The sequence below is a fragment of the Cupressus sempervirens genome, chromosome 7 (assembly GCF_028749045.1).
Source record: "Cupressus sempervirens isolate cs-2001-9-10 chromosome 7, ASM2874904v1, whole genome shotgun sequence".
Lineage (NCBI taxonomy): Eukaryota > Viridiplantae > Streptophyta > Pinopsida > Cupressales > Cupressaceae > Cupressus > Cupressus sempervirens.
This window is the reverse complement of record NC_143124.1, coordinates 136,157,631-136,171,856: the sequence shown is the minus strand read 5'-3', so window position 1 is coordinate 136,171,856 and position 14,226 is coordinate 136,157,631. Positions and strand designations below refer to the sequence as shown.

Below are 14,226 nucleotides of genomic sequence, written 5' to 3'. Positions count from 1 at the left end.
TCAACATATCACCTGTAGTTACTTTAAAATAAAGATTTGGATCAGCATGATTTTTGAAGAATCCAAGACTTGGTAGATATTTGTCAATCCTTTCATACTAGGCTCGGGGAGCCTATTTGATTCCATATAGAGCCTTTTTAATTTACACACATAAGAAGCAGGATCATGAGTCACAAACCCTTCATGTTGCTCCTAGTATACTTTTTCCCCAATACTTCTATTTAGAAATGCAAATTTCACATCCATTTGATGAATTTTCCAACGTTTGGCAGCTGCAATGGCTATTACAGCTCTGACTGAGGTATACCTAGCAACTAGTGCAAAAGTTTCTTTTGAGAGAATCCTCTAGCTATAAAATGGGCTTTATGTTTTTCCATGCTACCATTTGCAGCATACTTAACTTTGAAGAGCCATTTGGATGAAACAACAGATTTTCCTTTAGGTCTAGGAACTATGTCCCAAATATTATTCGTTAGTATTGACTGCTATTATTCTATAGTTGCATCTTTCCAAACTTGAGAGCTTCAAAAGCATTAGAAGGTTCAGAATTTGGAATCTCACACATGAAGACATTGTATGTTAATTTGCGAGGTCTTTTGCTTTCTCTGAATGTCCCTTTAGGTGCTGCAAATTCATCTCCTTTATTATTTTTCTTGTCCGAAGTGGCCTCTTAGAAAGTCTCTTTAGGGTACTCCCTCTAAATCTTAGGAGTAGGAACCTATTCTATGGAACGGGGTGAATCATCCGTATCTAGTTCATCTAAAAGTTTGGCTCTTTTGAAAGCGATGTCTTCTTCAAAGATAACATCTCTGCTGAGTTCTATTTGTTTTTGTTCAAGTATGTAGATTCAGTAACTCTTTACTATTTTACTAAAACCAATAAGGATTCCTTTCTTTCTAGTAGGTTCTAATTTTGTCCTTTTCTCCTTAGGTACATGAATATACATAGGAGATTCAAATATCCTCAAATGGCTAATGTCAAGTTTCATACTTGAAAAGGCTTCTTTAGGAGTTTTTCTGTCTAGATGTGAGTGAGGACATCTGTTTTGAATATAGACTGCTTATTAGATGCTTCAGCTTAAAATGCCATGCTCAAGTTTTGATCATACATCATAGCTCTAAGAGCTTCTACAGTAGTTCTATTTTTTCTTTCAACAAGTCCATTTTGTTGTGGGTTGTAGGGAACTGTAAACTCCCTCTTAATCCCAGCAAGTTTGCAGAATTCTTTAAATATTTCTGAAGTGTATTCTTTCTGATTCTCTGTTCTTTCTACAGTAGTTATATTTTTTCTTTCAACAAGTCCATTTTGTTGTGGGTTGTAGGGAACTATAAACTCCCTCTTAATCCCAACAAGTTTGCAGAATTCTTTAAATATTTCTGAAGTGTATTCTTTTTGTTTCTTTGTTCTTAGAACTTTAATTTTCTTTTTTGAGGAGTTTTTAGTGATAGTTTTGAATTCTTTAAATTTTCAAAGAATCTCTTCAGATAAGAATCTCTTCAGATTCTTTGCACTTAAGGAAGTATGTCCGTGTCTTCCTCGAAAAGTCATCAACAAATTTCACATAGTACAGAAATCCTCCTAAGGATGGTGTTGACATGGATCAACATAGGTCAAAGTGTACTAGTTCTAACACATCTTTAGTTTTTCTCAAACTATTAGGAAATTTTTTTTTTTTTTTTTGTGTTTTTCCCCAAGGCACAACCTTTACAAGATTCATTTTGAATTTGACTTAATTTGGGCATTCAAGTTGCCAACTTCCCCATAGATGTTAGGGTACGAAAGTTGATATGACCTAATCTTTGATGTCATATTTCATTTGAATCTGAGGTCTCATGAACAAGTGCATGATTTGTCTTAGTGCAAAGTTCATATAACAGTCCTTGTCTTACTCCTATAGTTTGAGCCTTCTTTATAGTTAAATTCTTTGCACATGCTAATACCTTCCATGAATGTAATTCTATAGCCATCATCTTCAAGTGCTGATATAGATATTAAGTTCTTTTTAATACCTAGTACATAGAGAACTCAAGAAAGTTGAATAGATTTTCCTAACTTTTTCATATAACAGTCCTTGTCTTACCCCTATAGTTTTAGCCTTCTTTATAGTTAAAATCTTTGCCCATGCTAATACTTTACCTTCCATGAATGTAACTCTATAGCCATCATCTTCAAGTGCTGATATAGATATTATGTTCTTTTTAATACCTAGTACATAAAGAATTCCAGAAAGCTGAATAGATTTTCCTGACTTTTAATTTGATGGTGCAGGTCCCAATTCCTTTTATGGAATGTGCAAAATCATCCTCAATTGTAACTTCTTCATTTGATTCTATTTGCATGTTTTCAATTATCTTCATATCCAATGATGTGTCTTGAAGATCCACTGTTAACTATCCAAGTGTTGGACTTGGTTGATATTTGACGAAATAAGGCTGAGTAGAAGGCATACTTCTTAGGATCTTTATCTTCGTTTGATTTATCACTTTTGGCAAATGATGCTTGACGTTTTGATCGATGAGGACAATTTAGTGCATAATGTCCATATTGATCACATCTGAAACATTGAATTTTAGACATGTCTTTCTTCTGTTTTGAAGATCCTTTTCCATGAAAGCTCCTTTTCCTTTTGGAGTTCTTCTTACCCTTCTTATGAGAATTGGTGTTAAGAACACGAATGTCTTCAGCTATTGTCTTTTGTTTTCCTTTATTCATTATTCTCGACTCTTCTTGAAGACAATCAGATCTTAATCAATCTAATTTCAGAAGTTTAGATCTTGTTCTTATACCCTATACAAATGACTCCCAAGAATTGGGTAGTCCTCCTAATGCTATTAGAGATAACTCTTGATTGTCAATCTTGTAACCAAATGAATATCATTGATCTCTCATTTCAGTGATTCTCATGAGGAAGGCATTTACTGATTCTCCTTTATTCATGCTAATATTAGTCATTTGTCTCTTAAGAGCAAGTTTTCTGCTAGTGTTATTTTTTATAAATGCGTTTTAAAGGGCTTTAAACATGCGATATATTGTTACATGTTTTGCTACAATAGGTATTATATGATCTCGAACAACATTCACTATTATTTTCATGGCTTTCTCATTATTCTCAGTCCATAGAGTTTTCTCTAGATCATCTTTTGGTTCTTCCTTTTCTTATTTTACGAATGATTATAATTTGTTCTCTTTTCTTAGCATCATTATTCGAAGTTTCCAAGATTCGAAGTTGTCAGCACTTGCAAAATGACATTAGAGCCACATCACCATTGAGGCAAGTATACAATAAACATTAGATAGAAGGTAACATTAATCAAAGTATTAAGGTAACAGGCACCAATAAGGTATGAAGTTACACATTTACTTTTATAATTAAAGTTATGAATATACCTTTATTGGAATGAACATTGCATGAATATTCATTTATATGTTTAATATTGTTAATGTTTATAGCTTCTGTTGGATAAAATATGAGATGTAATCTTAAAGATTAAACTCTTTGACATATATATTTCTGCCTTTTCATATCGGGTTGAAGACATCTGCTATAGTTCACCATACCAATCAGGGATCGGGTTTAGTATCACTGTCGATATTTTGAGTTTCGGGTTTTCATATGGATGATTACTAATCATTAGGTTGTGCATATTTATCTTACATATAACTTGTTGTGCATAGTTGTTGAGTTTGCTTATTGTATCAGGCATGTTAATGAAGAGTCGCATTAATTACTATCGGTGTTTAAGACAGTTTTGATTAGTCATGACCACGTAGAGTCATGCCCCTATAGGCCCATGTCTTCTAGTAAAATATAAATATAATATGCACATCAGTGGACAAAGCAATATCAATTACCAAACATACTTGCAGTCCCCAAGATCGTACCACCTGCAGATTTCCAAATACATCATCAACACTTGATTCATTGAAGACAAATCTGGAGATCTGAACTTCCGTATAAAAGAAAGGTAAGTTAGAATTATATCTCCATCATTGTTTTTGTCAGAGATCTTGCACAATAACATGGTATCAGAGCAAGTTTAAGAGACAATCCCGATTAGATTTATTTTACTAAAGTGTCCTAAAATATTCAGAGTTTTGTTTCCTTCAAAATGGTGAGCGGTATAAAAGTGGAGGATAGACTTGACGGTGAGTCAAATTATGCAGCATGGAAATTACGAATAAAGTTAACCTTAAAAGATAAAGACCTAAAGTAAGTCATTGACAAATCTGAGCAACCAAAAGGGAATGACAAATTGATTAAATGGGAAAAAGATAACACTAAAGCCATGAAATTAATTGTGGATGGTGTTAGGGATCATCTACTCCCTACTATCTCCGAATTAGACACAGCACACGAAATGCTTAAAATTGTTGAAGAAATGTTTGAGATAAACAATACAACAAGAATTATAACCTTGAAAGACAATCTCTTCAACATTAAAATGAAAACAGGAGAATCTGTTGCCTCATATTTCATGAGGATAACAGAACTAAGAAACCAACTCTCCAAAATTGGCCAGATTTATGACGAAAAAGAATTACCAGTGATAGCTTTCAAGGGTCTTCTATCATCATGGAAATATTTTAGATAAGAGGTATGTGCTTGCTCAAAGCTTCCTAAACTTGGTCGACTAAAGTATGACTGCATACAAGAGGAGGGCATGTTAATATCTCAAGGTGATATTCCTATTGAAGGTGATATTCATGCTCTCACAGCCCAGGTTGATAAAAACAAGAAACCTAAATTCAAAAGGAAAAGAAGACATGTTAATTACTCGAAAATGCAATGCTTTAAATGTGACAACTATGGTCACTCAACATTCAAATGCCTTGATAGACTGAAACATCAAGCAACTTTCGCCAAAGTTAGTGATTTTGATACAGATCTAGAGTAACGTCCATTCTAAAGAAACTTCGAATACCCTTAACATGTATGAAGCAATGGATTAAGAGGGAGTTACTCTTTATATATTCATTGAAGTGTAAAATAAGCTTGTTAAAATTTCTAAGACGGAGTCTTAGAATATCAAATTATTGTACTATGCTATATATGTGTATTTACTTTTAATCATTATTGCTATGTGCCATGACCTTTCTGCTTTCAGAATGTTATTATAGGAAGAGGGAGTTTATAAGGAGCTCTGATGATTGATATTCAAAGGGAGTTGAAAACATCCTTATATATACAAATGATGGGCCTACCCCTGTGTACATCATGAGGAAGTGACGACTTTCAAATGATGTCACTTGTATTTGGAGAAGTTATTGTAATGTGACGATCTTACAATAACTTGTATTATGAGATCAAACAAATTGAGTAAATGGTGAATGTCTTGCATCTCAACATTTTGTGATGCCATAACTTAAGAGTATTTGGTGAATATCTTTGATATTTTTGGAAGGCCAATACTCTTGATATCAAATCTTATTTTTGAGTAAATGGTGAATATCATATGACATTTTGGGAGACCATTACTCGTGATATCAGATGTGATATCAAAACCTTGATTGAGTACTTGGTGAATATCGGATGTCGATATTCTAGGAAGCCAATACTCGTGGTATTAATTGTGATATCAAAATGTTGAATATCTTCTGATCAACGATATTCTTATAATGAAGTGGTATATGATCGAATTTTTATCCTCCCTAGTTAAGAGGGAGTGTTAATGTTTATAGCTTCTATCAGATAAAATATGAGATGTAATCTTAAAGATTAAACTCTTTGATATATATATTTCTACCTTTTCATATCGGGTTGAAGACATCTGCTATAGTTCAACATACCAATTAGGGATTGGGTTTAGTATTACTGTCGATATTCTGAGTATCGGGCTTTCATATGGATGATTACTAATCATCGGGCTATGCATATTTATCTTACATATAACTTGTTGTGCATAGTTGTTGAGTTTTCTTATTGTATCAGGCATGGTAATGAAGAGGCGCATTAGTTACTGTCGGTGTTTAAGACAATTTTGATTAGTCATGACCACATAGAGTCATGCCCCTATGGGGCCATGTCTTTTGGTAGAATATAAATATAATATGCACATCAATGGACAAAGCAATATTAGTTACTAAACATACTTACAGTCCCCAAGATCGTACCACCTACAAATTTGCAAATACATCATCACTTGATTCATTGAAGACAAATATGGAGATCTGAACTTCTGTATAAAAGAAATGTAAGTCAAAATTATATCTCCATCATTATTTCTATTAGAGATCCTACACAATAACAAATATGACATGGATATTATAATTGAAAGTATAGTTGATATGTGTGTGTGTGTATAGAACATTGTGAATTCCTTAAAATAAATAATTTGTATTTAAGAAATGATTGGTATTTTATGAGATCAATATAATATCTTAAGTGTAAAGGGGAAAGAAATTCAATATTATATGTATAGTTACCATAGGAACGATGACAAGGACAATCAAGGATGGTGGTATACAAATAAGCATTTATTTCTTATTCATTATAGTCTTTCTCTTATTTGTATGTACTATAAGAGCTATTTGCCTTGATCTTTTCCTTTGAGAATGTTCTCGAGGAAAAGGAGGATTATTATCAGATTGAAAGGGAGTCTGACACTCTTCAAAGATAAAGGAGCTTAGAAGATTATTGATTTAGAGGGAGTTTGACACATCCATCTGAAGGAGTAGATAAAGGATATGTTCCAGTTGATCTTTGAAGATTGTGATCGTATCAGAATCAGAGCAAGTTTTGACTAAATGTAAATTTTTGGTACCATGTGTATGATTGCATGATTTGATGGGCCTAGCCTCTGTGTACATCATGAGGGAGTGACGACTTCCAAATGATTATCACTTGTATTTGGAAAAGTTATTCAAAAGTGGTAATCTTACTATAACTTAATTTTCTATTATGATGGATATCTTACCATGTCTATGCAAATCATGATAGATTATACATTGCATGATGGATGCTTATATTGTATGCATTATGAGAATGTGTGTGCACATACCTTATAAACATTTTGAGTACCTAGTGAATGTTATGCAAATTCATGTTCTAGAGGCCATTACATAGAGTACTTGGTGAATATCATGCGACTTGATAAAGGCCATTACTCACAGTACTTGGTGAATATCTTGCATCTTGACATTCTGGAGGCCATTACTCAAAGAATATTTGGTGAATATCATATGTTGATATTTTGGAGGCCAATATTCATGATATCAGATGTGCTCTCAAACCTTATTAAGTACATGTTGAATATCATATGTTAATATTTTGCAGGCCATTACTCAAGAGTATTTGGTGAATATCATATGTTTTTATTTGGAGACCAATACTCATGTGATTTTAAAATGGTGAATATCCTGTGTTGATATTCCGCATGCCATTATTCAGAGTATTTGGTGAATATTATATGTTAGTATTCTGGAGGCCACTACTCATGATATAAAAAATGTGGATATCTTCTGATCAAAGATACCCTTAAAATTTCTCATTCCTAATATTACCAATGGTGTAATATCTGTCTTGTGTTTATCCTCCCTAGCTAAGAAAGAGTGTTGATGTTTGGTAGCTTCAGTTAGATAAACTTATGAGATTAGACCGAAGTTATATGTGTGTGTGTGGGGTTAAATAATAAACTATTATATTAATTAAATATTAATCAATAGACATGTCCCTTCAAGTGACCCATCTATCCATATCTCTTCCACAATATAAAGAGAGATCACTGCACTTGGAACACACATACCAAGAAGGCAATGCTACATGCAAGCGATCCATGAAAGTCAACACAGCCCAAACTCTCAACTGACCAAACTATGTCAAAATTGACACTTAATAAAAATAATAACTTAACTGAAAATATTAAGTTTCAGATGAATCGTCCAAAATCACTCTAGAAAGTGTCATTCAACTCCAATACATCTTTAGAGCTCATTTGTGACATCAAAAACCCTCTCTGAACCAGTGGACACAATCCCTAAAAAATATTACCAACCACTCTATGAGAAAGCTTGAAAGCCATATGACTAACTATTGATATCCAGTACTTCATCTAGATCAAAACACTTTCAGTCAGATATTTACATTTAATGTAATACTCCAATTGAAATCTTGTAGAGAATGCCTATTTGTAAACTTTTTGTTAGTTTTTTATTTGATTTTGTGTTAGGGAGTTTCCTCATATAATTTGAAGAATGGTTGCACCGTAGTACCGTACACACTATTATGTTTTGTATTGTTTGAAACAGAGAACTTAAAAGACCAAGACATGTAATAGGAGAGGTTTAAGAGCCTTGAAAGAAATGCCAATCCTAGTTTATATAAGACAGAAATTGATACTAATTCGCAAAAAAGGTCTACATCACTTGGGATTTAAGTTTTATCCTGTAATTTATAAAATTTGTAAATCAATCATCAAACAGGTGTAAGAGTGCTTCTTTTTGTATGTTTCTTTAGCATACAGGACAAAATGTTTTCAGTAGCCATGAATGTTGGTATTGTTAAAGAAGGAAATAACAGTTAACCTCTTTCAGTGTATAAATATGTGTACTAAATCTGATTAGGCTCTGAAGTATTCTAACACATGCATCAGAATAAAAAAGATACGCAGAGGCAAATTTGGTGGCCATTTCCTCTCTCTGAATACATGCACTATCAAATTTTCTTATAGCCTAATCTTATTTATATCATAATTGGAGTACACATATTGCCTTTACCTGTGCTAAAATCTTTTGTTCTATGTTGGTGAAACAGGAAGAACATATGTAGAAAACTGTGATGAAACAAAACTTGAAAATGCAGGAGACTGCTTTGAACAGGCAAAATGCTGGCATGATGCAGCAAGTGCATATGCCAGAGCTAATTGTGTTTGCAAATGCCTAAACGCCTGTAAAAAGGGGAAATTATTTGATGTTGGTTTAGAATTTATTCAAATCTTGAAACGAGAAAACTGTAAATCAAACTGTGGAAGATGTGAAACTTGTGAAGGTGTAAAAATTGAAACTAAATATCTGAAAATGTGTGCAAATCATTTTCATCAGAAAAAGGATTCCAAGTCAATGATGAAATTTGTGAAATCCTTCCCTACAATGGACTTAATTAGGTCCTTCCTTTTGATGAAAGATTATTTTGATGAACTCATAGGATTCGAAGAGGAAAAAGGCAACTTCATACAGGCTGCAGAAGTTGCAGAGATGAAAGGAGATCTATTACTTGAGGCTATCATGCTAGAAAAAGCAAAAAGATATGAAGAAGCAGTTAAATCACTTCAACTACATGTGCAGTTAAACTCATTGTGGGGAATGGGAAATAGAGGATGGCCATTACAGAACTTTCCTGAAAAGAATATACTTCTAGAGAAAATTAAACAAATAGCTGAACAAAACATACACCATGTAACTCAGGCCCTTGACTTCCGTGATTGTGAGATGTCTGTATTTTCAAGTGAGTCACAGAGTCTCTCTGAGTTAACGGAACAAATGATCCTTGCACAGAAGATGAAAAATGTCAACTTCGAATTTGTTTCTCTTCGTAAACTTATTGATCTACACCTTTGTTCTGATGTCAAGACATTTCAGCATGACCAAGAGGAGAATTTTTTTGAGAGGGATTGTGATTTTAAAATGCTGCTGGAGAATACAGTCTCTTCAACAACACTGATGTTTCTTTGGAATACATGGAAGGAGAAATTGCTATCCTCAGTGGATTCACTTTCAAAACTAGAAAACCATTGGGAAAGGGAAGAAGATAAAATCTACATTGAATTTGTTTTAGAATATTTTGGCACCAGATTGAACAGATGTAATAGATCTTGCACTGTGTTTAATAGTGAAGCCTTCTGGCTTAAGGGTGGCAAGATTGAAGTGATGCAACAACGAGGAACCTGTGCACACATTAGTACCCAGAACTTTTCTCTGTATGCAAGAGAGTTTCTTCTGATGGAACTATTTTCTGTTGGAGTCCAGATTGTCCATAAACTAAAAGAGATCTATCTTTCATGCACAAATCAGCATTGTATCCTTGCTATTGAAGGCACTCTGATACTTCAAATATATCAGGTTTCAAAAGCTTTGGAAGATAAGCTATTGGCTAGGTCTGGACAGATAACAGGGGTGACTGGGATTGAAAATCTTGAAGAGCGTTTCTTTGAGATCTTTTTCCCATTAAAGCAACAGTATGAAAATGTGGAGAGGTTTATCTCTCTGCGTGAGAATCCAACAAGCAGTTTGATTCTAAAAGACATAATTGCCAAAATAATAAGCGAAATTCACAATGGCATAACTCTTGGCCAGATTGGAAGATTGCAAATTTTGCTTCCCTTTTTGCCTAAGGATCTGATGACAGGGTATGGCAGGAAAATTATCAAGCATCTCCACCACAATGATTGCTGGAATAGTGAACTGCTCTGGCTGCATATGGATACATTTGCAGGAAATAATTTGCAGGATAACAGGTTGAATCTGATTGAAAGCTTTGAAACAGCTTTGTACACTACTTTCAAAAAATGGAAGAACCAAAATGACTACATTGCTCCACGTGATTTTCTCTCTCTACTGGAAAAGCTCTTCTTTTATTCATCTTTGTGTGAGTATCTATCAGGAGGCTTGTTTTTGCCAAGGTCCTTCTTTGTAGATTTTATGATTGGGGAACAAGGAAATTCACACTGTTCTTTGTTTCTTGAATCACAATATTCACCTACATGCCAGAGAAGGCTTGAGAGCTTTTATCGTCCTATTCATGATATTATTTGTCAGCTATTAGTAATTTCAAAAACTGAAACATTTACATGGATGGAATCTTACCGGATGGACAGCAGAGCTTATTTTCCAGAGATGGCAACACGTTTGATCATTATGCTTTGCTTGATGGGTATCAACAGCATAGATTTACATAAGAATGCTGTGAATTTGCTTTCAACCATCTTCCAAGATAGACATATCAGAGAGATTCTGTCTTCAAAATTTGGTGGAAGTCTACATCAGTTTTTACAAAATTACAATACAAGCAGAGATACTTTTTTCATTCACTTCTCTTCCTTAATGAGAGACATTCATAACCCTTTGGTGATGATTGATTCAATTAAGAGTGCTGAGCTTGATAATAATAATCCTGATTTCATTGTTCTTGGACCTGAGAGCATTAAATGTAAGGAAATTCTACTTCAGTCTATCTTTTGGGATGAAGGTGAGAGAATTGCTCGAAATGGAAGCGATGGAGGTACAAAGGGTATAGAGCTTCAGATACATGCCAAAAAGAACATGCAGTCATCAAATAAGAACAGTTTTCAAACTGAAACAAATCATTTTTCAGGATCTGTTAAAGATGAAGACGAGAAGGGGAATGCTCTCTCCAAATCCATATTGGACTCTAGTAATATCCATAAACAGAAAAATAATGATTCTTTAGGAGTTGGTTCCAGCTCTGGAGATAATAATTGCCAGTTTTAAGTACTTGAAGATATCAAATCACCTTGCAAAGTTAAAGTAGGTGCTCAATCTCTATCATGGTTTCCTCATTGGGGAACTAAAAGGTGTCTTTCTTGTGCTAAAGGGGCACTATCTTCAGTGGACAAAAACATCTGAGAAGCTCAGACACGTTTCTAAGGGAAAGGGAATAGTTATTACTCACAGACTTTCATTTCAAAAGCTTGCCCTCTTAAGGTATAAAAATCAGAGTTGTGCATGTGAATTATGAAAATCAATGCTATACTACAGATATTTTTATTTTAGCTAATTCTTCTTGAAGAGGATAAAAGCTCAACAATGTTGTATAACAATCTCCGAAAATATGAAACAATCGATGCAGGCTGAGGGTAATGAACTCTTGGGCCTGATAAAGGCCACAAAGGTGAAGCGGCATAAATTTTTTCCTAGTGAAGAGAGTGATGTATTAGAGGAAATGAATGACATCCAGGAAGAACTATTGAATTTATCACAACTTCTTTGCCCAAGGCCAGTAATCTTATGCATATGACCTGCATGATAGTATAAAGACTTTTAATTTCTTCATTATCTAGTTTAAAAAACTGCCCCTTTCATTTGACTTGCAGGCATGAGAAGCATGAAGAGTGTGACATCGAGTGGCTCAAGAATGATGTAATAGGTTACACCTCCAACAGATTACTAGAAAGTGGGAACAGGTTGAACAGATTTAAGTTTATATTTGAGGATAACCAAGATCGCAAATAAGCAAGAGATAAAGAAAAAACCAAAGGGAAACCAAGCACTGTGAAAAGAAGGATGAAGTGAATTATAGAAGATTTTTAACTGTAGATAGGATACTTGTGTATTACTACATTGCATGTTGTATAGTGATAGTGAATTATCATATTCATAATTCTATTGGATGTTGTCCCAACTGATGAGCTCCTCCTTCTTAATAATGTTCAGCGGTCAAACTATATAATGGCAGCACCTTTCTTATCCATGTCATAAAATGTTTGAAAATAAATTTCTTACCTATTATATTAAATATAACTAATTATTATTTATTATGAATTAATTTTTAAATTATAATTTCAATGATAACATGGTCTGCAGTTCTTGGGCTGCTTATGTTGGTCTGACTAGGAGTTGTTGTTTAGCATGGTTGGGAAAATGGGTGGAACATTGAAAAATGTTGGACTGAGGAACTGGGAGGAACTTGCCAAAAACAGAGATATCCGGGATATTTTTGAGAAAGTAGGCCTAATCCCTTATGTGCAGGCTTTGAGGGGTTTTAACAGCTAGCTAACAATGAAGTTCATGAATTCATGGCAAAACAACCAAGTGACGATAAAATTAAGCTGCATTGAGCTCGATCAAGTGGAAAAGCAGAATCAAGCAAATATAAAATTAATGCTACAGAGGAGAAAAAGAATGAGAGTAGCTCTGGTGAAGGTAGGTGCTCCAGAATTAAAATTAAATAGGACAAGGAGAAGTTAGCTAAGGATGAAGTGATCCTAGAGACAGACCAAGAGTATGCCCCTGAAGACGGTGAGGATACTTGCAATTCTGATGATGAGAATTAAAGAACTGGGGAAGAAGTGGCAGAAGACTCTGAAGAGGAAAGGTTCATTGAAACAAGGGTGAAATTCAAATTGATTCCTGTAATAAGGTTGAAGCCAAAATTCGCATGCACAAACTAATTAGCAAGGAAGGGGGTCAGATTAATATGGACACTATCAAAGGGTATTTAGATGCCCTTAAAAATAGGATTTATGTAGTGGGGGAGGTTGTCCCTTTGACTTTCTCTCTTGATAATTTGAACAAAGTGATGTCTTTCTATGTAAGTTGTTTGATTGCCTGATGGAGAACTCGGTTGTTGGTGTCACTACTAGCAAAAGCAAAATTAAGAAGCATATGAAAAAGGACATGACTGATCTCAACGATTCTGACAACAAAGAGGGAGAGTAGGAGACCTAGGAGGACCTTAGCTGCCTCCCCAAGAATTAAGAGGCTATTAACAAAACCAAATGATTAGTTGTTTGTTGCTCTTCATTTTGGGTTGTTTCTGGTTTAATACTTTAAACATTTGTGATATTATGAACATTATTCTATTTCAGTTTACCATTGTTGTCACATAGGGGATTTATACTTTGGTTAGTATTGATAGGATATGTTGTTTTTATATTTTCAACTAGATCTATATGGTTAATAGTAGTAAGTGAAGTGTTAAAGTGGTTTTCTGGCTATGGTTTGTATAGCTAGAATCACTTTTTTGTTGTTTTTGATATTTTCAAGTAGCTAAGTTGGTCTTGAGGCATTTTTGCATTATTGTTGTTCTTGGTCTTTGTTGTGATGTAATGTATTCTGTAGGATCAGGGCCCTCTCTTGCTTAAACAAAAACAAATAAATACTTTTATTTTTCTTAATATAAATATCATAATAATTATTCGAGTGGAGCTATGATAAGAAATCTTAAGACATTATATTGATAAGTTTACTTATTCTTGCCCACAAAAGTTCAAACCTTGAGTATCAAGTATTTACTCAAATCTTGGTCAACACTCAAATAGCTTGTGTACATTATTATAATCCATTTTCCCTTGTATATTTTTGTTACTAACTTTGTAAAGTAGGGGTCCCATGAGGGTGACCTAAGTGTTATGTTTGAAGAAGAGAGTGGTCTCATGATCAAAATTTTATTTTTATATTGGATTATTTAGAATCTTCTATTTAAAAACAAGAGCTCCTAATTTTTACCAAGCATGTGAAAAAGGGGCAAGACTAGAAATTGCCCCACTAGCATAG

The 14,226-nt window shown here is 34.0% G+C and overlaps 2 protein-coding genes across 3 annotated transcripts in view; both read left to right on the top strand.

The window, feature by feature from the left end:
• Nucleotides 1–12,492, top strand: part of LOC149545880 (uncharacterized) — a 179,910-nt gene extending 167,418 nt beyond the window's left edge. For both annotated transcript variants that reach the window (XM_089790865.1, XM_089790866.1), the window contains exon 12: nt 8,750–12,492. In XM_089790865.1, the coding sequence (XP_089646991.1) occupies nt 8,750–11,442 (2,693 nt within the window). In that variant the 3' untranslated portion in view covers nt 11,443–12,492. The remainder of the gene's footprint in view (nt 1–8,749) is intronic.
• LOC149545881 (uncharacterized) lies at nt 11,783–12,421 on the top strand. The gene is made up of 2 exons (XM_089790868.1): nt 11,783–11,946; nt 12,045–12,421. The coding sequence occupies exons 1-2, from the start codon at nt 11,783–11,785 to the stop codon at nt 12,181–12,183; spliced, it is 303 nt and encodes a 100-aa protein (XP_089646994.1). The 3' UTR covers nt 12,184–12,421.
• Nucleotides 12,493–14,226: the final 1,734 nt, after the last annotated feature.

Excerpts from the sequence above, each read along its gene's own strand:
- LOC149545881 (XM_089790868.1), top strand. The coding sequence starts at position 11,783 with ATGAAACAATCGATGCAGGCTGAGGGTAATGAACTCTTGGGCCTGATA. Across the intron at positions 11,947-12,044 it reads TCACAACTTCTTTGCCCAAG|GCATGAGAAGCATGAAGAGT; the intron begins GCCAGTAATCTT and ends TTTGACTTGCAG.